Below are 21,872 nucleotides of genomic sequence, written 5' to 3' on the forward strand. Positions count from 1 at the left end.
AAATTTCCACTTTAGTACCCTGAACTTTGGGGGTAGTGTTAAGTTAGTACCTAAACATTAAAACGTGTCATGCGGTACCTAAACTTTCAAAAAAGTATCAAGTTGGTCATTGTCGACTGTTCATTGTCTTCTACCTTGAGAATGAAGTGGTTATCTTCAAACAAAAAAGAGAAAAACATGAAACATGATAGAGGGGAACGGAAACAAAAAAAATATCACAAGAATGTGTTTAATTCTTTTAAATTTAAAGGTAGAAGACAATGACTTCATTAATCTCAAACACCTCAACAAGTTCAATTGAAGGTAGAAGAAAATGAACAATATCTTCTTTTGAAAGGTAGTTTTAACATTTTTAAAAGATAAGTTCGAGTACTACCTTGTTACTACCGCCAAAAAAGTTAAGTTCAGTAAAAACTTCCCTAAAAATAATTATTCACTTGTTAATCTGATTTACGTTAATAATTTTGAATAAGTCATATAGCCATTGGTTAGTGTATTAATTTAAGATCTAACTATATAAGTAATATTTTAATTTCCATAATTATGATATATTTTAAATTAATTACATGTTTTTATGTTATTATATAATAATTTTACATAATGACGACAATATATTACCGAATTCGTTATGTTTAATGTACTTTTGTAATGAATTTTTTAATAAACTGGGAGATGAATTTCTAAAATTGAAGAAAATCCAGCTTTGTTTTGGTGTGAGTTCCTTCTTCCTGGATCTTGAAGAAAGGTGGCAGTTTCGTTCAATGATGCATCCAGTATTTGTGTTGTCTTTGGTTCAGAGTGGCAATAGATTTCAAAAACCTGGTTCAGGTGTTGAATACAATCTTCACCAAATAAAGATTGCTACTTTGGGCCTTTGGCAGTCGCAGATTTACGGTTAATAGAAGATGATTAGAAGGACGTAACCCTTTGGTATGTATGTGGCGTGTCCAGGATCGGATGGCATAGAGAACAGAGAGGCCATTGACCAGGATAACCACACTGCGATATTGCGCCCGAGCCATTATACCAAGAGGAACCATTTATCCCCCAGAATTGGTAATGGACGCATTCTCTCTGTTTTACTTTATTTTCTCTTCTCTCCTTTACAATTGCATAAATTTCTATACAAGTTCAATGCAGAAAAATCAAAATGAAACAGTGTATTCAAACAAAACATTCGCCACAAAAACAAAAAAGCGGAAACCTACCGACGAAAATGTATAGTAAAATCTTTTAGTGGTTCAAGATCATCAGGAGATTAAGGTTTCTTTTTTTGCCTTACACTAAAACCTAAAACAAAGAAAAGAAGCGGTAAGAGATAAAGTGAAAGCCAATACTAGAAGATGCTCAGACAGCCAAGGGTTTGTCTTCAACTTCTAGGTCGAAACCCAGATCAGAAACTCTAGTCCACAATAGCTTCATCACTGCAAAGATTCAGAAACATCTAAAACCGATAAAATAAAATAATAAACACCGGGAAGAAGATACCCATACAAGAAAAACAATAATAGAGTGAAAAGCAAAGAACAAGCTGAAAAACATTCGAATATGATAATTTATCAAAAAATATTCGAAGAAGATACGGATCCAAGGAAATTTGGGCACCGACAGAAACCGTAAACCCTAACGTAAAAAGAAACATGATAGAGAAGCATTGCAAACAGTCATATTTATAGACTTGTTTCCTAAAATAGGGTTAGGGTTTTTGGTTGCGCCGTCGCAGGTCCTAGCCGGGTCGGGCGGTAGGCCGTAGGCGTTTCGAGCGATTTTCATTTGAGTACCCTTTCTCCATTTATTAGGGTTACACTTCTACAGTTCTACTTGTTCCTTGACTCCTTGCTCTAATCTCTACCGTACCCATGTAATGGACCCCGCCTATAGCGGCAGCGTCCACAGTCAGCCATATCCATTCATTCGTCCATTGTCAGCGTCCGTTTGAGCAGCCAAACCAGATACCGAACGGCTGAACTAGCCATTCATGATTCACCGGTTCAACCGCTGTTGGAGAGGATTGACTCATTCTTCAATGATCTCATTAGCATTTTTATGTTTGGTTTCCCTTGAAAAAATAAAGGGTTAAGGCCATGTTTGGAAGTGGTAAAAATAAATGTTTATTTAAATCATTAAACATTTATTGGGATTTGAGAAATAAGTTCAAAATAAGTATTTATTTTTTAATTCCAAATTTCTAGCTTTTTCTAAGTGTTTATACAATAAGCACTTGTCAATTTTTTCTTTCAAAATTATCCCTATTTGAATTTTAAAATGCCACTTATAAAATTATCCCTAATTGAACTTTATAAAAATACTTTTATGAAAGCAGATTTACAAAAACACTTTTATAAAAATACTTTTACGAAAGCACTTTTATAAAAAAACACTTTTAGAAAAGCACTTTATGAAAACACTTTGACGAAAGCACTTCTATGAAAACACTTTAGTGAAAGTACTTTTATAAAAGTATTTTTATAGAAGTGCTTTCATAAAAGTACTTTTATGGAAGTGATTTTATAAAAATGCTTTCATAAAAGTACTTTTGCAAAAGTGCTTTCAAACGGTGTATTTTGAAAATTTGAAAAAAAAAATGAAGAACAAAATGGTAACAAATACTTATTAGAGAAAAAGACTACCAAACACTCAATATAAAATAAGTGTTTATTTTAAAAAATAAGCACTAGAAAAAGTTCGGTACCAAATACAAATAAATGCTTATTCGAATAAGCATCTGTTTTTAAGCGCTTATTCAATAAGCACTCCCAAACATAACCTAAATATAACAAATGGAATAAGTTATCCTACTACTTCAAAAATAACTTGGGTTGTGTTTGGTGGTTTTAAGGAAAAGGTAGGGAAAAAATGGAAAGGTAGGAATGGCTTTAAGGTATCCCTAGCTGTAAGCTATTCCTAAATTGTCTTTTTATAGTCGAAAATACCATTGGGCCTTTTCAAATAATTTCTCTTAATCCCTTTTTAAGAGATGGTGGACAAATACACCCCTTACTCGTTTTTCTTCGGTGGCATTGGAGCTGCATCCACGTCAATGTAGAGAATCATAGAGCATTAAACATCAATTTCTCACCAAATTCGTACGCGTATGCCTTTGTGAATGGAATCAAGATCCTTTCCATACCTGATGTATTCGAGATGAATTACTCCCTCTTGCAATTCGGAGAAGTATGGATAGGCTTAATGTAGATTTTTGAATTTCACTACAGATCTATAAACATTTAAAATGTCAAAACTGTCATTCTATACACCAATGCCTCTTATGAATTAGCATCAATTCTGAGCTGGCACGCACCCAACTGTACTTTGGGTCTAAAAATTCTGACTATGGGCTGAACCGTCATTCTCCCCCTACAACTCGGTAGAATGATATTTTCGTCACCCTTTAGATGCTTTACTTATTAAACGTCGATGGAAGCTATGTTTCAACTCAAGCAGATATTGATATGTACCGTACTTGGTCAGACAATACTCTTTACTTTGATGATGACCTCTGGTTGAGTGTTGTTCATGCTAATATGGCCATCACGATCGACTATACTCCTTCAATAATTGGTTCTACTGATGAGAGTAAATCCGACATCCAAACTATTAAACACATGATACGTTTGGGTGCCTTGCCTTTAGTTCGGATATCGTCATCTTGTTGTCATCTCAAAGAATAAGAGTCATCTCAGTGACATATAAGACCATCTTGGGCTTATCAACTCAATTCGTACATATAGGCTTTACCGACCTCCCTGTTGAGACGAGCTCCCACCTAGGAGAGCTCCTTCCTTATTAGCAAGACGAGCTCCTTTCTATGAGAGCTCTACACCCAGACACTTATCCATCAAGTGACCACCTAGCAGCACATGCAACAAGATCATCAACACCTAAGGTAAACCTGCCAGGTAGCCGGTCTCGGGCCTACTTCATACATTGGAGACATGGAGGATAGATCACCATAGCACATCACAACTACGCACCATGTGGCTTAACAGGTAGCCCTGATTAAGCTCCAAGTGCTCGAGCCGGGTTCCAGGTGTCTCAATCGGATATCTGTTGGCCTGAATCAGGCCAAGATGTTCGGGCCGAGCACTATGTGGCCAAGCTTGAGTAACAAGTGTCTTGACAGAATCCTAGGTGTCCTACCTAAGCTCCACCAAGGCAAAGCAAGCTCCAGGTGTCTCAAACTATGACATGTGCCCTATGTCTGTCCGGCACATACATACTCCGATAGGTATCCTGAATCCTATATAAGGGACAAGTATCCCGAATCCTTTATGACTCACTGAATTTTCAACCACCCTCTAAACAATTTGGCATACTAACTTGACCGTTGGAGCTACAAGCACGGGATATCACCTCAGACCCTCTGACATCGTTTTCCTCTTTATAGGATACATTCGAGTTGTCCTACGGACTTGAGCACTTTTCGATGGCATCATCTATCAATGAAGAGGGTAAAAAATATGCCAGAATGCCAGAATGAGATTATCATCAATAAGATTGGGGTAACAAGAAACCGGAATTCCTGGATGTGTCAAAACATCCCTATCGAACAGCACGAGGAAGAAACAAGGCAGCCACGAAAAGCTTGGAAAGATGTGTTGATGCATCCCAATCGAAGAGCTTGAGGGAAAAAACAAGGCGACCATGAAGAGCTACCCATCAATTGCATACAAGAGAATTAGGGTTTCATTGAGTCTGGAAGCTTAGAGAAGATTTGAAGAAGCTCATTGGATAACAGAGCGATTAGATCCATGGAATTTTGATGTGGTAGCTAGCTTCTTGATGTCCTCAGAATCTTTTGTCCCAAATTTTGATGTGGTAACTGAGCTTTAGAGGTCTTGCAAGTTTGGAGGTTGATGAAGGTGATTTAGATGACCAACCACGATACCTCGGCGCCATATGGGATAGGTCGGGTGGAACTAGAACGGCCTGGATTGACCCACCGGACTTATATCCCGACATGAGAAAGGCTAGTAGGTCGCTCCATGATAGGGCAACATATATCATCTCGGGAGAGCAAGCCGAGGACCTCTGCCATGACCTGGGTAGCCAAAGACTATTAGCAAGCTGAATTCTGGGGTATTGAGCTACTGACCTACGTGGCATGTCACCCTTGTCTGGGGTAGTATGCCTTTCAATTCCGAGGTAAGCGGCGACACATTACCTACTTGGCATGGATGACCCCGGTTCCTACACGATTCAAAGAGACTGGATACACATGTAAATCGAGTAAAAAGACATTTTTTGTTTTTTTACTCTATAACTAAATTGATTTATTTATTTATTTTAAACAACTTTAGAACTCAAATGTTGAAATATTTCACTATGACTTAAAAAAGAGAATAGTAACAAAGAAAAAACATATATTATATATTATTTCTTATATAATATATGATACTGGAGAGACAAGGTACGGAAAGAGCTTTAACCAATCAAAGCACCCTGAATTTTGATGAACACCACCTGATTGGTCATCTCTTATATGATGCCTGTAAAATTTTCCACATAATGGAACCCTTTATATAATATAAAGGCCTAGTGTTTTGGACTCAAAAGCCTAAGCTTAGCCCAAAAAAATCAGGCCTAGTGTTTTGGGCCCAAGCCTGAGACCGTGGGCCTGGAATACTATCCAAACCCAGCAAAAAACAAACCAGGTCGGACCCACCCGTTGGATTAACTAGCCATGAACAGGTATATATCGTGTTGGTAGGAATACATTTTTAAGCGAAGGGATTCCCTACTCAGCACACACTGAAAGCGGGGATCGAGCACACATCGACAACAACTCATGAATTTGTCCTTTTTTTGATGAATTTGTGTAGGCCCTGTAGGGGTGCAGATTGGGTATCCTTTAATTTACATTGTGGCCGGCTAGGTCCGTTCAAATTTTGTTAATGCTCAATCCGAGCCCGCCAAAGTTTGCATCATTAATTTTGTCAATTCAAATCTCCCCAAATTTAAAAACTCTAAGGCTGCGTTTGGAAACGATGTAAAATAGAGTGTAAATCCCGGTTCATTTATGCTCTGATTCACTTTTGTCTGTGATTGGTAATATTATATTTATGCATCGACAAAAGACAGAAAATACATCTACCGATACATATTTATATTGATAATAAAATGTAAAAGTATATCAATAAATAAAAGGGATTTTTATAGTTCAATCCAGTCCTACGGTGGAGATAAAATTTTTAGGGGTGGACTGAATCCTGCTTGTGGATTGATGACAAATTTATTAATAGGATGCGACTACTAGTAGACTAGGAGAGGGCTGTAATTTCAGATTTTCTGAGGTGCATTAAAGTCCACTTATCCCTAAAAAAAGTAAATTTGCATTCAAATGAGTTTTTGATAAAAAAAAAAAGACATACTTTATTAAAATTAGTATTTACATCCATTACAACTAAAAGTCTGTTTGCACCATTTTCCACTTTATTTGCATCGTTTCCAAAGCCCTGCATAAAGGAGAATAGAAATGCAAGAATCAGAAGGGCTTTCAATCAATTGGAGGGTTTTGAAAGAAAAGAGCGGCCAAATTAAGCCGTACTAAACCAATTCATTAAGTTGTTCTTGGCTTGTTAGTTGTAGGAAAGTCCTTTCATTCGGCAAACAAAACAAACTACAGGCTACAACCATCCGAAAAAGCCCTCAACAGTCAACAGGTCAGTGAACTGACCTAGGCGGGAAAAAAACAAAAGGAAAATACTCAAGAGAGGAAGAAAGTAAAACAATGTCATTAAGCAAACACAGATTCAGCAGAGTCCAAATTTTCTTTCTTGATCACAGCCTGAATGGGATGCTGGCATTGCGACTTAAACACTACTCTCTGCCACTTGTCAACAAAAAAAAAAAAAACACCACTCTCTGCCACTGCATTCTGGAAACCAGCGGAAATAGAATCCTCTATTTCAGAGCTACCGCTTCTGCCTGGAGAGGAGAAGAGGCGTCCGTAGGACCAAAAATAATTGCTAGAAGCTACACCACTACTCAAAACAACCTGCATCCGAATCGATCAAATTTCTTTGCTTTAAGCCCAATCCATATTGAAATCAGCTGTTTCACATCCTTGTTGTCTCTTCTACTTTACACTCTAACAATGGATTTTTATAAATGACAATTGCAACAACCAAACAAAAATCAATTAACATCGGTTCACGGGTTCTGTGGTAGATGAAGGGCATTTAGAATCTATTGTCACACCATAGATCTGGAATCTGGAATTATCCACAAAAGAACGGGATCATTTCTTTCCTCCGTCCAGACTTCCATCTAACATCTTCTCTGTGGATTGTGGAATAACAAATATTGATAATTCTCCTTCCAATTAAAATTACAAACAATAAAAATAAGAACCAAAAAAGGTTTTGACTTCTAATTTTCCAAAAATTAATTAAAAAAGAAAAAAAATCGAAAGAAAACCCAGCAACTGTTACTACTAGTTGCTAACACAAAATTAAAAAGAAAAAAGAGAGAGCCAACATCCACATCGGTGTACCAAAGCAAACCAGCTCCGATGCGCCGGAGAGTTTTATGTTTTTGTTGTATGTTTTCTTCCCATCCCGGTTGACTTGGACCCGCCCGCTGATGTTCATCCTGTGCCGCTTAGTTTTCCACCACACTATCTTAAACCTCACCGCCGTCGCCAAATCCACCCGGAATTCCACCTCCCCGTTGGCTGAAACATTCTTCTGAGCGTTATTCCAGGGAACTCCCTCGGTCTTTACAGTTCCCTGTTTGGTAGCCTTCTTGTTATGCCCTTGATAGAACGCAGGTATTGAGGTGTTCCCAACGGCTACCGTTCCGTTGACGGCGTTGTAATAAAGGGCGATTCGGACGTCGTCGTAGTAGATACCCTTGTCCTTGTTGCCGTTGCTGAGTCTAAGATGGATGGCTACGGTGGCGTTCCGGGGGTCGTTAGCGGTTAAATTGAGGGCCGGAACGTAGAAGCTTTGAACGGAGCAGGAGGGCTTGCTGGCGCGTAAGCTGAGCCACAGGAAGAGAGCGGTGAGACCAAGGGTGAAGATGAAGCTTGTGCACCACCGGCAGCATCCCGTGGACTCCGACATGCGTTGTGGGTTAATTTTTTTCTGGGGAAATCGCTGCTGAAAAGTCAAGACGATGAACTGAAGGGTCACCAAAAGCAGATTTAAAACAAGCACAAGCGATTGACTTCTCTTCTCTTCCCTTATCCCTCCCACATCAAATGGGGTGGGGGTTCTTCCCTTCTTTTTTTTCTTCAGTTATTCTACTAACCGGTAGTCTAGATCGCCTGGTATATATTTTGGTTTGTTTTCTTATCGTTTTGACTCCTTTAGTCCTTTTTCTTCTTTTCTCCTTTTCTGGAATGACGAATCTGTCCCATACTCACCCGATATTCCAGGACCAGGACTAGCGACGAGTAGTCGGACTCGGACATTCTCACACTCACCACTTCCAGGACTTACGCGTTGGCGTTTACGAGCGAGTAGGTGAGGAGAAGGCCGTGGTCCGTGGAAAAGAGGATGATCACCAAAAACATAAAATAAAATAAAATTAATTTCTTAATACAAGCTAACCATGCTTGATCACCTGGCGCTTCACTGGCATATCCTCCATGCATTGTGAATATCTCCCGTATTTATTAATGAATATTCACAAAAGATATTTCTAACGTATGGTGAATGTGCATGTGGGCGCCATCTGTTAGAAGCAGATCTCGTCACGCTTAATGCTACACCTTATCTGTAATTGTGCTCAAATAAATTAATATATAAATTGGAAGTTATAATTGTTGGGCTAAACAATTAACAATGCTCCATGAATAACTCTGCAACCATTGGATTGGAATCCAGTTGAAAATGGTACATGTGAAGCACCTCCAATCCAATAATTTCGCTGTGAACTTCGTAAAAGTTTCTTACAAGTTTTTACTAGTTAAAACGTGAGAATAGTGGGCCAGCCAACCACGATGAACCACGTCATCGGGACAGAACTTTGGGAGTTGGGAAGGCAGTTGAATGGAGAGAGACAGATAGAATCAGGGGGAGATGGTGGTCGGTCGAAGTACTTGATACAGATGAAATCAGATCTCCTATCTACGTTACACTGGCGTGGGGAGGTGTGGATAGGAGGAGATCCGAACTCGATCCAGATACTATCATACAATTTAGCTTTGGGATGGGAATGGGATATGACCAAGAAAAGTGGGGAGTATCTCTGGCTCTTTAGATTACCAATTTTAATTGTACGGCCTTGGTCAAGTGCCTAAGTGGATACCTCTGCTGCGAGCACTGATCTCCTGAAAGGGGGACCCTGAGATGTACACGGCATATCCAGCCGCATATCGAGAATATCATCTTCTTTCCCCTGTGTATGATTGGATTCAGTGCACAATTTGTACTTTCAGGAGATACCTTCAACCGTCCGTAGCTACCGACGACCCCGAATAAACTGATTCCCTTTTGGTTTTGGGGGTCGTAACTCGTAACTCGCAAGGGAGTGCTGCGAGAACATATCCCATTGTTTGCGATAGGCAATCGTTACCGAAAAGTATGATAAAAAGACTTTTGACTAATCCTCTCTACATTCCCAAATCTTCCTCCCCGTACCCTCTGCTCTTCCATTGTTTTAAAATTTGACCCCAAAACCGAATAGTTTTTGTCTCCGGTTTTCAGATCATCATCAGTTCAACCATTCAGATTAAACGGGTCAACCCGTGATATGATAAATAAAAATATAAAATTTAGATAAAATATTAAATAAATAGATAAAATGCAGAGAACTGAAACCATCATATGAGACATAGAAAATGTAACAAATAAAACGTTAAAACTATTACTATTAAATATTTAAATTCAACGGTGGTAATGTCTAAAATTACAGTAAATACCAAAAAAAATGAAGAAAATACCAACAAATGCAGAAATTTGTATAGAAAATTAGGCGCACATACTCAGTTACAGAGAAATTGCACGTAATTGTGTTGTACACATTCATTTACAGATTTAAAAAGCATTTGTATATATTTGTTCATATTTATTTATTACTAGTGGAGACCCGTATGATCCACGGGCTTTGTTGAGCGAGTGAAAGAACATCAAATAGGGTAATAGTAATACTGTAACAATGAGAAAACCACTACAAGAGATAACCATCTCATTGTCTCTATTCACCGCTGCAAAGAGGTAGCCGCCTCATCGGTCTTGTTTGCAGCTGCAAAAGGTGGTCAGTGTTAGAAGAAGAGGTTGCTGATACTTTTATCGATCGTTCTTGGCTTCAAAGGGATGTGAGGAGAAGGAAGAGTTGGCTTCGTTGAGTTGCAGGCTTCCTTGGTACTACACTTGGGAATGGTAAAACAAAAATCGCAGAAGTAAAAACAAATAGCATAGACAAACATCAAGCTTTCCAATTATTTGACTAAAACATGTAGAAAAAACAAATTATTAATGATCCTCCACATAAGATTCAAAGTACTATTAAATTCAACATAGAACATATAAGTGTATATGTCTCGCAACAATAATATAGTTGGAAGCACTAGGGCTATTCTGGTAAATTCGATATACAGGTCAGGTTTAGCTTAATACTATACTCTATCTATATACAAAACTCGTCTCTGCCCTAGAATCCGTTCAAAAAAACCCACCCTGTGAGGTGGATACGTGGATACCCATTGGATAGGATAGAAATTATCATTCCTAAATTTTACGAGTTGGTTGGTTATTAGTTTTTAAGGCATCCTGCTTTGTGTTTTGAGTTGACCTCTAATTGGATAAAAAAAATAAAACAAATTAATGAAGTCCTTTTATTCCATGTTTGTTCTCTGTACTAAGGGCTAATTTGATAAGAGCTGAAATGGCTGAAGTTGAAGTTGTGGGCTTAAAGATAAAGTGATAGAAGGAGGTTGTGGGCTTTTCAGTGGTTGAATTTTCAAGGATACAATATTTAATATTCTATCCACCTTCAACTTCAACCACTAAAAAGCCCACAACCTTCTTAAAAACTTGTTAAATTACCCCTTAGTGATAAAGTTGAAGTTGTGGGCTTAAAGATAAAGTTCAACCACTAAAATTTTCAAGAGTTTTACTATTTAATTATTTTATCCGCTTAAAGGTAAAGTGATAGATATACAGTTCAGCAATTTCAGTTGATATCAAACGGCCACTACCAATGAAGCAACTTTTGTCAATCAGAATAAATTCTCAAATGTCCTTGCATGGGTATGATACTGAAAGAACTTTGACCAATCAAAGCCCCCTCCTTAAGGACTTTTGATGAACTTTTATTGGTGACTGTAGGAGATAGGGCTCCAAATGAATCGAATCATATTAGATATTGATATATTTATTTTTGAATTCTAATTGCATCTTTTTCATGGATTTATGTTGGATTAAATTACAAGTAGGATAAACTAAAAATGATTAAAATATCATATGTTATAAATAAAATGAATTAAAACTTATCTTGATATTGTATTCCATAAACAAAATGAATTGAAAGTTATTTATATGAAATTTGAACGTAAAACAAAGTAAAAATATAACATTCAAACCATCTTTATATGTATAATTCAGTGCATATATTTAAATTGAACAAACGGATCGAATTCGGACGATCTGATACCATTTACAGCCCTAACTGGAGATCCTGATAGCTTTTATTCTCTGTCAGAAGTGTAAACGTAAAGGAGTGCAGAAGATTGGTACTTGCCCCCTTCAATTCCTTGCAGGCCAATGACATAAATTGATAAACATGCCTTCGATCATTTAGGCTATGTTTGGTTTGAAGAAAAAATCAGAAAATGTATTAGTTTCCCTGTTTTTTTCTTCCTTTTCCTATTTTTTTCCTTCAAATCAAACATAGCCGTAATGCTTTTTATACCTGATTATTGTGGAAAAATGCCGAAAGACTGGATGATGGAGGAAAAAATGAAACCCAAACAATTATTATTAGGGTAAAAGACTTAAACATACCCTGGGTTACTCCCTGAGATTTGCAAAAGGACTTGGATTGACCCCATGAGACTTAAATACACCCTTTAGTTAAAAAAAAACGTTAGTATCAATTAAATATGAGGTCATGCAGCCTATTTAATTATTTAAAAACCCAATTTTACCTTTTTCCTTCTTATTAGCAATCAGTAATGTTTTCCAATATGGGTTGGAAAACAGAGATAACCACCACATGTTTGAGGAAATGTATGAATGGACCAAGTCCATAAAATTCCTCTCCAACCCACACACCAACTCCCCCATATTTCATTTAACTTGTGTCTAAACATGCTATAATAGCCTCTTCAAAAGCCGCCTGAAATTTCAATTATTTAATTTTAGCTCTGCAAAGTAATTGATCCAACACACCATTACCTGAAACCGATTCATATCAAAATGTTAAGATTAAAACGCAAATGGGTTCATTTTGTTTCTGCATTGATCTCAGTGGAATAGAATTTGGCACCAATTCTCCAGTTTTGGAATTCTGTCATTTGGAACCAATTCCATAGTTGATCAGAATTCAGAGACTAGCAGTAAAAAATTTGCTAGCTTTTGTGGTGTTAGTCATTTGCATTCATCTGAACTGAGAGGGTATGAAATATAGTTCTGTTTCAGATATTTCCGTCGAAAAAACCTTCGTGAGAACTGGAAATGTTCTATATCTTTAATCAGTAAAGGAAAAATAATCTTATTGCAAATGCTTATTAAAAACCAGGAATAGATCTATTTTAAATGTTGATTTTTTAGCAATGTACAAGAGAATTATAACTAAACCATTTTATTTTTCATGGCATCCAAAAAGGTGTGATCCAACACAATTCCAAAATCTTTCATGAGTAAAGGAACTATTGCATATTGTATCCATGAGAGGTCACAGAAATTTGTTCTATCAAAATCGAAGAAAACATGCCAAAGGAAAAGTGGAAAAAAAAACAAAGAATTTCATTATATCAATCAAATTACAGAGATTTACAATGAATCAATTGATACAATTCAATCTTCATACACCCAAAAGTAAAAGAAAAAGAATTGGAAAAATCCCTGATCTATAGTTAAAAAGAGGTCCTCTCCTTGACTAAGAAAAGCTACCTACTTAGATTTTCTCCCTCATCGTTCCTTCTGTTTCTTTACAATTCATTCGTTTTGTTTCCCACTTCTAAACTGCCAATTTCCTTACACTAATAGAAGTAGTTTGTCTTCTAATTCTTCTTCATTGAACTTCTATACCGACTTCTTCTGCAGTGCTCGACACCTTTTTCTGCAGAAAGGATGAAGCAATAGCATGTCAGCCGTTCACCTGAAGCTGGCATTCCTCACAAAACATCTCTTCATAAATCCTTCCCCTCCTCTGATATCTCCTCTAACATCAAAGGTGAGTCATGGTCCTGACCCATAACTCCATTCTAGCTTTCCACTAAGCATGCCGAGTACAGTGCAACCAAGAGTTATACATCACATGGAGGCTCCTCAATGCGATCAATAATGGATTCTGGCGACATATACATAAGGTGTGCCTCTGAAACAGGGTGGCTCCTTGTTCTGATAAACCTTCTTTGCCAACCCAAAATTGCAATCTTCGCAACATAGTTGTTGTTTTCACTCTTATTCTACCTCTTCCTTGATGAAGGAGATGATGGTGATGATGCTATAAGAAGGATATTTTCGGGCTTGATATCACAGTGAACTTACATGTGAGAGTGGATGTGACTAAGACCTTCAAGAATCGACCTGGTATATAGACCAATGTACAAGTCTGGTAACTTTGAAAAAATCACACAAAATGCAAAAAAATAAAAAAAGAAATGAAAATGAATAAAAAAGAAAAAAGAAAAGAAAACAAGAGGGTGTTTCAATGTGGAAGAAGACTTCCTTTGAGTTTTAGAAAAGGAAAATTTCTCCTTTTGTTTAATCCATCCAACCACACATGGAGAACATCTCATCCTCTGCATAGTATTATGCATGGGAGATGTTCCCAATTTACGGGAGGGTGGTGTATTGTGGGTAAAAGTGGATAAGGTTCTCATGGGCAGGAGATTCGGGCTCCCAAGATAACAAGAATGTAAAAGTTCTTTTGCAAATTACAGGGTATATTTAAGTCAATTAATAAAAACTCAAGTACATTTAAGTTTTTTACCCTAATTATTATTATTATTATTATTATTTTGTAAGACCTACTTCTACTAGTTCCAAGAGGAGGACATATGGGAACTGGGAAGAGGGCACTCTAGGTTCTAGCCTGCTGCTATTATTCTAAATTATTCGATCAAAGTGGTTAATAAGAGGCCCATCATTTTTTGTATTATTATGTATCATTAATTACTTCCCCCTGCTAAAAGCGCTAATTGGAGGATTTGGTTCTACATCGAAACTGGAACAAACCAGCTAACACACCGGCCAACGAGCCAGCCCTCCGTTGGTTCATTACGCTAGCACGAATCATGTCCTACCCAATTTATGCTGACAAAGTGCGGTCCATGCATTGAATATTTTTCTTTTCTTGTTCCAAAGCCAAAGCCGTGCAGCTAGCACAGCCTGAGGCTGAGGTAGCAGCTTCCAGCTTTAATCCTTTCTATTTAATTAATATATTTTTCACAGTAAAAGTGTCTTCAGCTCTTCGGGTAGCAAGAAAAGCTTTTGAAACAGTTGGGGACGAGCTACCTCAATCGACAACGTCATATATAGCTTTTCAATATGTATTAAATAGGCAAGCAGGAGTGGGATCCATATCTCAATGACTGAAACTTCTGATCAGTCGGATTGATAACCCTGACAATGGAGTTGATTTCAGGGAATTAATATCCACAATTTTGTTTAGAATTTTATACATGCGGCATAGAACATGATTGCTTTACTTTGTATTTAATTTATTGATTCCTATAAGTTCTACACTATTTTTTTCCTTCATTTGTTGAGTGTTGCCGGTATTATAATTTCTACACTATTAATATCCATCATTAGACTAAATATACTAAAACAAAACCTTTATAAACTCTGAAGTAACCCTTCAACCAAAAAGTGCTAACTGCTAAGCGAGTCTCAGAATAAGTTTTTATTTTCTAATACATCCCATTTGGTTATCAAAACAAACACACTCCTCACCCAATAACCAAGCACAGATCAAAATTGAACCCTAGACCACTTGGTCATACAGGCTCTGATACCATCTCAAAAAAAAAAAAACATCTAAATATAAATACGGTGTAAGGTTCACAGGAATAACGATACCAAGAAAACTTGGAGGGTTCACTCAAATTCTACCGACCCGGACAGGAATTAAAAGAGAGCCATCAACCGGATAAGTCAATGACCTGAGTTGGACGAGTCATTGTCTACTTGAGACTTCAGAGTGGAGTCAAATCAAGGGAGTAAGGCGGAACCGGCTGAGAGTTGAGATGTAGCTCAGCTGGCTTTTGGACTGGACCGTAGCAGTAAGACGCTTGTAATCTGGGTGATGATATAGAAGTCTAAAATTGTCAAAACCTATCGACGGAAAAAATATATAAAACAGAAATAAATTGAGTTTACGTTTTTACCTGCAGCTCTAACCAGAATCTTGACCTGTACTAAAAGAAAAGAAAGCCAGCTTATTAATTAATGTCCAGCTTTTGGCTGTTCCAGTGTGTTAAGCAGCTTTTTGTTCTCCCCAACAAGCTTGCCATCGGAACCGACCTGCAAGTTGGCTTGTAATTCCATGTTCTGATGCTTCGTCTTAGAAGAGAATATCTTAAATCTTATAGCAGCCGCTAGTCCCACTCGCAGATCCACGCTCCCTTGTGAAGAAACTGCTCTGGATACATCTCTCAGGAATTGCAGGTCAGCGTTGAGTCTCACTTCACGTCGAGCGGTCTTCCTGTGACCTTGATAAAAAGAAAACACAGAACTCAACCCGATTACTGCATCCCCATAATACACCGACAAGTTGATTTCGTCGTAGTAGATGCCGATTCCTTTGTTAGGATTCCGGATTTCGAGGCTGAAGAAGAGACTGTTATTCCGACTGGTTTCACTATTTTCATGGGAAGTTGCACTCTTGACATCTAAAGCAGGGATATAAGCATCCACGATGGTGTAGGTGGGGCATTTAGGACGTAAACTGAGCCATACCACAACCGAGGCTAAGCTTAGGACGATTATCACTTGCAGAATCCAAAAGCAAAAGCCAACTCGATAATCTTGGTAGATCTTTCGGGGAAGCATTTTTATGGATCTATTTGGAGAAGAAGCGGCTTGGTTTGAAGGAATTTGATGATTCCAGATGCTTTACTATAACTAGCTTGCTAGGATTGGAAGATACTTAGTGTCGAAGGGAAAGAGTAAGTGCAGATGTTATTAATTTCTTAATCAATTAGGTCTGTGACTTTGTGAGTGCATGACATATTGACATGGCCACATGGGTAGCTAGCTTAGCTTCTCGTTATCTCATACCCCCACAAAAGTGACAAAGCAAATAACCAATTCTCTGCACCAAAAGCTTGCCGAACATGATAGAATGGAAGTAATCTCACGTGAACGTGAATCGAAACCAACTTTACACCATTGGATTGGTGTCAGATATTGGACATTTGACAACCTTAAGTGGGGTGTGGTAGTATGGATATAGGCCACCCGATGACTTGGGATCATATAGGACTTGAATGGAAACAAGGTGGCCGTGTGATCAGGTGTTAAGGATATTCCAATCTGATAACAAGAAAGCATCTAGATGGTGCATCTAAACTTAAGAGCTTGATTTGATCAACTGGTCGATGATTCTGGAATTGGATATATATAGATGGTGTAGTATCTTCTCTGCAATTCTTGCAGATTAGCATAACTTTTGGCCCACTATATAGTTTATTAATAGTTTTGATCTTAGTGGTAACTAAAAGTAGGGCATTTAATTTAACCATAGGGAAAAAAAAGGTTAAAACAGAAGCGGGGCGTTTCGAAAGGTACTTTATGTGTCAAGATCGCGACTCTCTTTTGGGTTGTTTTTGGTTGGAAATTGTCACAGAGCAACAAGGGGCACACAGATCGCAATCGTACCACGTCTCCATTTGGCTATGTTAATCTGAATCTGATCATCCATTGAAACGTATGGTATGGATATACAGGATATATATTAATGCCTCATTGAGACTGTCGCGGTTCTCCTCTTTGATGCATGTGAACTCTCATAGAAAGCACATCAACAAAAAGTAAAGAAACACCAAAGTTGGGTTTTAAGTTGAAGTGACAACAGATTTTAGCTATATTCTTTTTCCTCAAAAGCTCGCTTTCAAGAGGTTCACAATGGATTAATGTACAAAGCGCATAATTAGGTTCAACGTACCGACTTACATCAATCTTTGCAACAAAATTGAGCAAGCAATTAATTAGCAAAGAAATTCATACAGACAATATACCGACCATAGAAATCGATCTTCTTCATATCTATCATATGTACATATCTATCAAAAGTTGGCCTCGATCGAGGGGGGGTTGTACGCATGCCAACTGCTAACTTACATTCGTTAAATAACTCAAACAAGTCAATACAACAAAGCATGGCTATTAATCCTAATCCATGAATGAAGACCTCGTTCACCGCAGAAACAAAAGATACGAGTTCCATAGTGTATATAAGCATTTCCAGTTCCAGAAGAAGGGTGTACGTGCTTTTTTATCTATATGAAAAAGTAAGACTCAGGTTGACTCGATGAGTCGCTAGTTGACTCAGGAAAGTCGAATTTTATATTTTATGAGATCGAGTCTAAGTAAAAAAATAAAAAAAAAAATCCTGATTTAATTTCCAGCCATAGCCAACACATAGACTAGGAGAACAGTGGGACGGTGCCTTCTGCCTTGTTTGGAAAATGGGTCGAGCACTTGGGATGCAAAACAACATCCTTGCGTCGGATATTCCTTTTCAGCTACGTGAAGTAAAAGGAAAGATGGAGTGATATGAAAATCTTTATCCTTCACGTGTAGGGGTAGCCGGTAGGGACCTCATCCAAATCATCCACCCGATACCAAACCCCTTGATCCCCTGCTAAGTATATAAAGCTTAGCTTTATATCCTCATGGGCCTCATCTGCAAACTGCAATATAAAAGCGGCCTATGCTTTTTCATCATTCGTTATACTTTGGCCATGACAATAAAGCCCCTATTATTTCTCTACCAAGCTAGAACGGGCAATTCAACTAGCTTTGTCTTATTGTCTAGCTTAAAGTTAAATTCCGCAGTGGAGTGCGGATCTGCTGTAACGTGGAGCTGACTTAATCGGTTTACTTATTGAATAAGCCAAAAGTAATCGGTTATGAAGTAATATCGATCCAAACATGAAAGAGTCGTTTGGGTTGATTTATTGGTTTAGTTGGTTTATATATATATATATATATATATAACTAAAATATTCATTTTTAAATATCTATTTATATTTAAGTTTATTTTTTTAGTTTTTAATTAAAATCAAAATATATATATTTAAATTGATTAATTTTTTATGCAAAATTGATTGTTTTATCAATATATATTTAAATTTATACAAAACTGAATTAAATATTGTATCATTGTATTATATTTGTATTGGTTTGGCGTTATTAGTTTTTATCACAAATAATCATTTTTTTTTTCAAAGTTCAAGCGAAGCACAAATAAAATATATCAACATTTAATATATAGAGTAAGGATTAATTAATAATTACTTAAACATATAAGATCAATTCAGTTTAGTTTGATTTTGGTTTTCATACATAAAAACCGAAACCGAATCAAATTGTCAGCTTATTTTTCATACAAACCGAAACTAACCATTGATTTTGAAAAATCGACCAATTTAAATTAAGTCAGGCCAGTTTAATCGATTTGATTGATTTTACATTTAATGTGAACACCCCTACATTGGGGAGTGGGGGCGGGGAGGGCATGCGACTCCCCTGGGTTTCCCCTAGTCCCAGTCCTGGCTGCGAATACATCTATATCTATGTATTGCTGGAGTAGGCAAAATCAATCACGAGTATGGATTTCACATCTATGCATATGGTGTGGGTAAGGGCACAATTAGGGTAAGCCTGAGTTAGCATATTGAGCTGGCAGCCTAATCTAAATCCACCTAAATTGTACCCCTAAGTGCATGGTATATCAAGCATCAACCGATCACCTTTACAATACTTGTAACCTGGTGTGGATGGACGGGAGGCATTTTCTTGTGTTATATCAGAGCCAAAAACGGTATCGGTTTGTCCAATTTCAACTAGGGTGCAATTCGGACTAACCCAAATTAGCATTTTAAAAGGCTTGCTCCATTCAAATTTTGATACAAGTCAAACACAAGTCTGCCCAGTGTCTACATTGCATCCCTAATTTCGAATTTGATTTTCCATCATTTATAATTGGATTGGATATGGATCAGTCGCTATTGGATTTTATATGATCTATTTTGATTCAACTCAAATATATATACGCTTATTATTATGCTTAAAACTTATATTACATGTGTTGATAAAATTAATTCGATCTAGGTCCATACGATTACATCGATCCATTTGCAGCAACAATTTAGTTTTAGGTAAAGCCATAACAAGTCAACAACCAATACAAACTGAGCATCAGTGACGACCCGGATCCGGTGCCGGAAAACCAAAACCTTCAACAACAGAGAAAATAAAAAAGAAAAAAAAAATTGCTCCAAAAAAATTAAAAAAAAAAGAAAAATCGAACTTACATCAATCAACTGAAGTAAAGCGAGCATCTTTTATTCCTCGACGCCGGCAAGATAAGACCGTCCTGGCCCACCGAAACATCACAGCTAGCGTGCACCTTATGATGCTTACTGTCCCACGTTGACACCTTGAACCGGATCGTTGACGTTATATCCAACCGGAATAACACAGTTCCTGTGGCTCGATCAGCCATGAATTCCTTCCACCTTTCAGTGTTGACGTTGAGTGTGGCGCCACTCAATACACCGGGAATCGCCGTCGTGTTCTTCGGTGGCTGATAGAATGGATACAGCAATGGCGTTTCGCCGATACGCTGGTTCCTGTAGTAAGCCGATGCTCCAGTGCTGTCGAAATATATCCCGATATTTTGGTTGGGGTTCCGAACCGTTACGTTGAACGATATTTGAGCGTTTTCAAAGCCGTTTTCTTGGGACAAACCCGGCACCGAAAAGTCAATAACGTGGAACCTGGGGCGGTGAGGTCGCAGGCTAAGCCAGAGAATGAAAGCGAGGATCCCTAAGATGAAGAGAAGCCCCAAGAAGATGGTGCATAGTACCTTCGAAACGCGGGTGGCGAGGCTCTCGCGTACCCGGTGTGCATAATAGCGTGCAGTATGCTGACGCTTTAATGGTGGGAGACGTGGGTCTTCATGAGTGGCTTGGATTGGTATCACGGTGTGGTTAGACATTTTCCGACGAGAAATCTGAGGTTTTCCGGCCAATGGGTGTGAAGAACAAGAGTTTGTTTGGGGTGTTTATGTAGGAGGGAATTTGGCGGTTGAGCAAAGAGATGATCTTTTGGAGCAAGAAAAGAATAGGCTCTGTACAAGAACGGGAGTTCGAATTCTTCTTTTTCTAATTTTTATTAATTATTTATATATGTATAGAGATAGCCAGATAGGTTTCCTATAGTATTCGGCAAAGAATATACGCAGAGAACAAATGGTCCAGAGGAGTTCGCATCTGTGGCGACTGTGGTCGCCGGATGCCAGTGAAAAGCGAACCGGCCAGCTAACCAAATTCGATCCAATTGCAGAATAGGCTTGTTCCCAGGTTCCTCTGTTTCAGTTTGTCTTTTCAACTCTTTCTGTATTCAGATGGATGTGGAAGACAATTTATATTTTAAATCTGAAGGGAATTTTAGCATTTGGAGGGGGAGCTCGGAATCACAATGGCTCTTAAATGATTTGATTCATTTAAGTTGAGTTTTCTTCGGAATAGAACCAGAAACTTCCAATCCTAACTCATTACTACTTGTGAGACTGCACAGAATGCTTGTTCATAAAATCTTTCAACCATGAGAAACAATCATTTTATAAGTGGACAATTCAAAGATCAACCGTGGAGGTGGGCATATTTCGTTATGGTACAGTTGCTGGTAACTGCTAGCCATATATCCTAAACAGGGAGCATTCTTTGTTGTGAATACATTGGAAATTCATTGGACAATTTTGCCAAGTTTTTTTGAAGCTTCCCAGAAATTTATAAGTGACCAGTGGCTACAGAGCGTAAAATGTACAGGTAAGGGTGAAAGAAAAACCAGTCGACAATAGCAGGGACTTCCTTTGCTCACTAGTAAGTACCATGAATAATCAAGAAAATCCCAACTGCTTTCACTAATTGATAATAGTTCTCTACCTCTGATATGTGGGATATCTTGGTCAAAATGAAAATTTCATTGAAATATCACAGAGGAGGAAGGTAGACAGGGCAATTAATTTTCCTTGTAATATCATTTGAATACAAGAGGGGAGGGGGGGGGGGGGCATGAATTACACAATAGCAATTCTTTAACTGAACCACCAAATACTTCGCTGCTCTCTCTCTCGCTCTGAGTGAAACATTCAAACAAACACCAAGAGGGGCTTACAAAATTATAGGAGAAGAAGAAAGAGAAGCTTTATTACTCTCTTCCCCTTGGACATTGTCTTCACAAAACCTTGCTCTAATTTGTCAAACTACACTTCCATGATCGGAGGTCCATCATTCTTTCCGGTCTTGGGCATGTCCTTTCACCTCTGCACTCATTTCCTGCACCATCTACACCACCCTTCGCATTGAGAGGCGGTAAACCGGGAGAGGGCTAGTGCAAAGGAGACCAAAATCAAGGACCTTGCAAATCTCTTCCTTGAAACAGGAGTCAAGTTTGGGGTCAATCACATGTTCAACTCCTTTCAGATCCATCGTGGTGCAAACCCCTTCACTAGTCCTCCCCAAA

At 38.0% G+C, this 21,872-nt stretch overlaps 3 protein-coding genes and 2 non-coding genes across 5 annotated transcripts; all 5 read right to left on the reverse strand.

Moving 5' to 3' along the window:
* Positions 1-930: 930 nt before the first annotated feature.
* Positions 931-1,058, reverse strand: LOC148803931 (small nucleolar RNA snoR80). Its single transcript, XR_016081747.1, has one exon. It is a non-coding gene; the product is annotated as a small nucleolar RNA snoR80 (small nucleolar RNA).
* Positions 1,059-1,343: 285 nt separating this feature from the next.
* Positions 1,344-1,434, reverse strand: LOC148803932 (small nucleolar RNA Z157/R69/R10). Its single transcript, XR_016081757.1, has one exon. It is a non-coding gene; the product is annotated as a small nucleolar RNA Z157/R69/R10 (small nucleolar RNA).
* A 5,854-nt stretch (positions 1,435-7,288) lies between these two features.
* On the reverse strand, positions 7,289-8,357 carry LOC104585684 (protein NDR1-like). Its single transcript, XM_010242643.3, has one exon. It carries the CDS (start codon positions 8,064-8,066, stop codon positions 7,443-7,445), a length of 624 nt encoding a protein of 207 aa, XP_010240945.1. The 5' UTR covers positions 8,067-8,357; the 3' UTR covers positions 7,289-7,442.
* Positions 8,358-15,563: 7,206 nt separating this feature from the next.
* LOC104585683 (protein NDR1-like) lies at positions 15,564-16,169 on the reverse strand. Its single transcript, XM_019200543.1, has one exon. The coding sequence runs from the start codon at positions 16,167-16,169 to the stop codon at positions 15,564-15,566; it is 606 nt and encodes a 201-aa protein (XP_019056088.1).
* A 3,203-nt stretch (positions 16,170-19,372) lies between these two features.
* On the reverse strand, positions 19,373-21,046 carry LOC104585682 (NDR1/HIN1-like protein 26). The gene has a single exon (XM_010242641.3). The coding sequence runs from the start codon at positions 20,341-20,343 to the stop codon at positions 19,663-19,665; it is 681 nt and encodes a 226-aa protein (XP_010240943.1). The 5' UTR covers positions 20,344-21,046; the 3' UTR covers positions 19,373-19,662.
* Positions 21,047-21,872: the final 826 nt, after the last annotated feature.

Source organism: Nelumbo nucifera, chromosome 1, assembly GCF_055504915.1.
Source record: "Nelumbo nucifera cultivar China Antique chromosome 1, China Antique-T2T, whole genome shotgun sequence".
Taxonomy (NCBI): domain Eukaryota; kingdom Viridiplantae; phylum Streptophyta; class Magnoliopsida; order Proteales; family Nelumbonaceae; genus Nelumbo; species Nelumbo nucifera.

Bases quoted from the DNA above. Each gene is read 5' to 3' on its own strand.
- LOC104585683 (XM_019200543.1), bottom strand. From the start codon at position 16,169: ATGCTTCCCCGAAAGATCTACCAAGATTATCGAGTTGGCTTTTGCTTT.
- LOC104585684 (XM_010242643.3), bottom strand. From the start codon at position 8,066: ATGTCGGAGTCCACGGGATGCTGCCGGTGGTGCACAAGCTTCATCTTC.
- LOC104585682 (XM_010242641.3), bottom strand. From the start codon at position 20,343: ATGTCTAACCACACCGTGATACCAATCCAAGCCACTCATGAAGACCCA.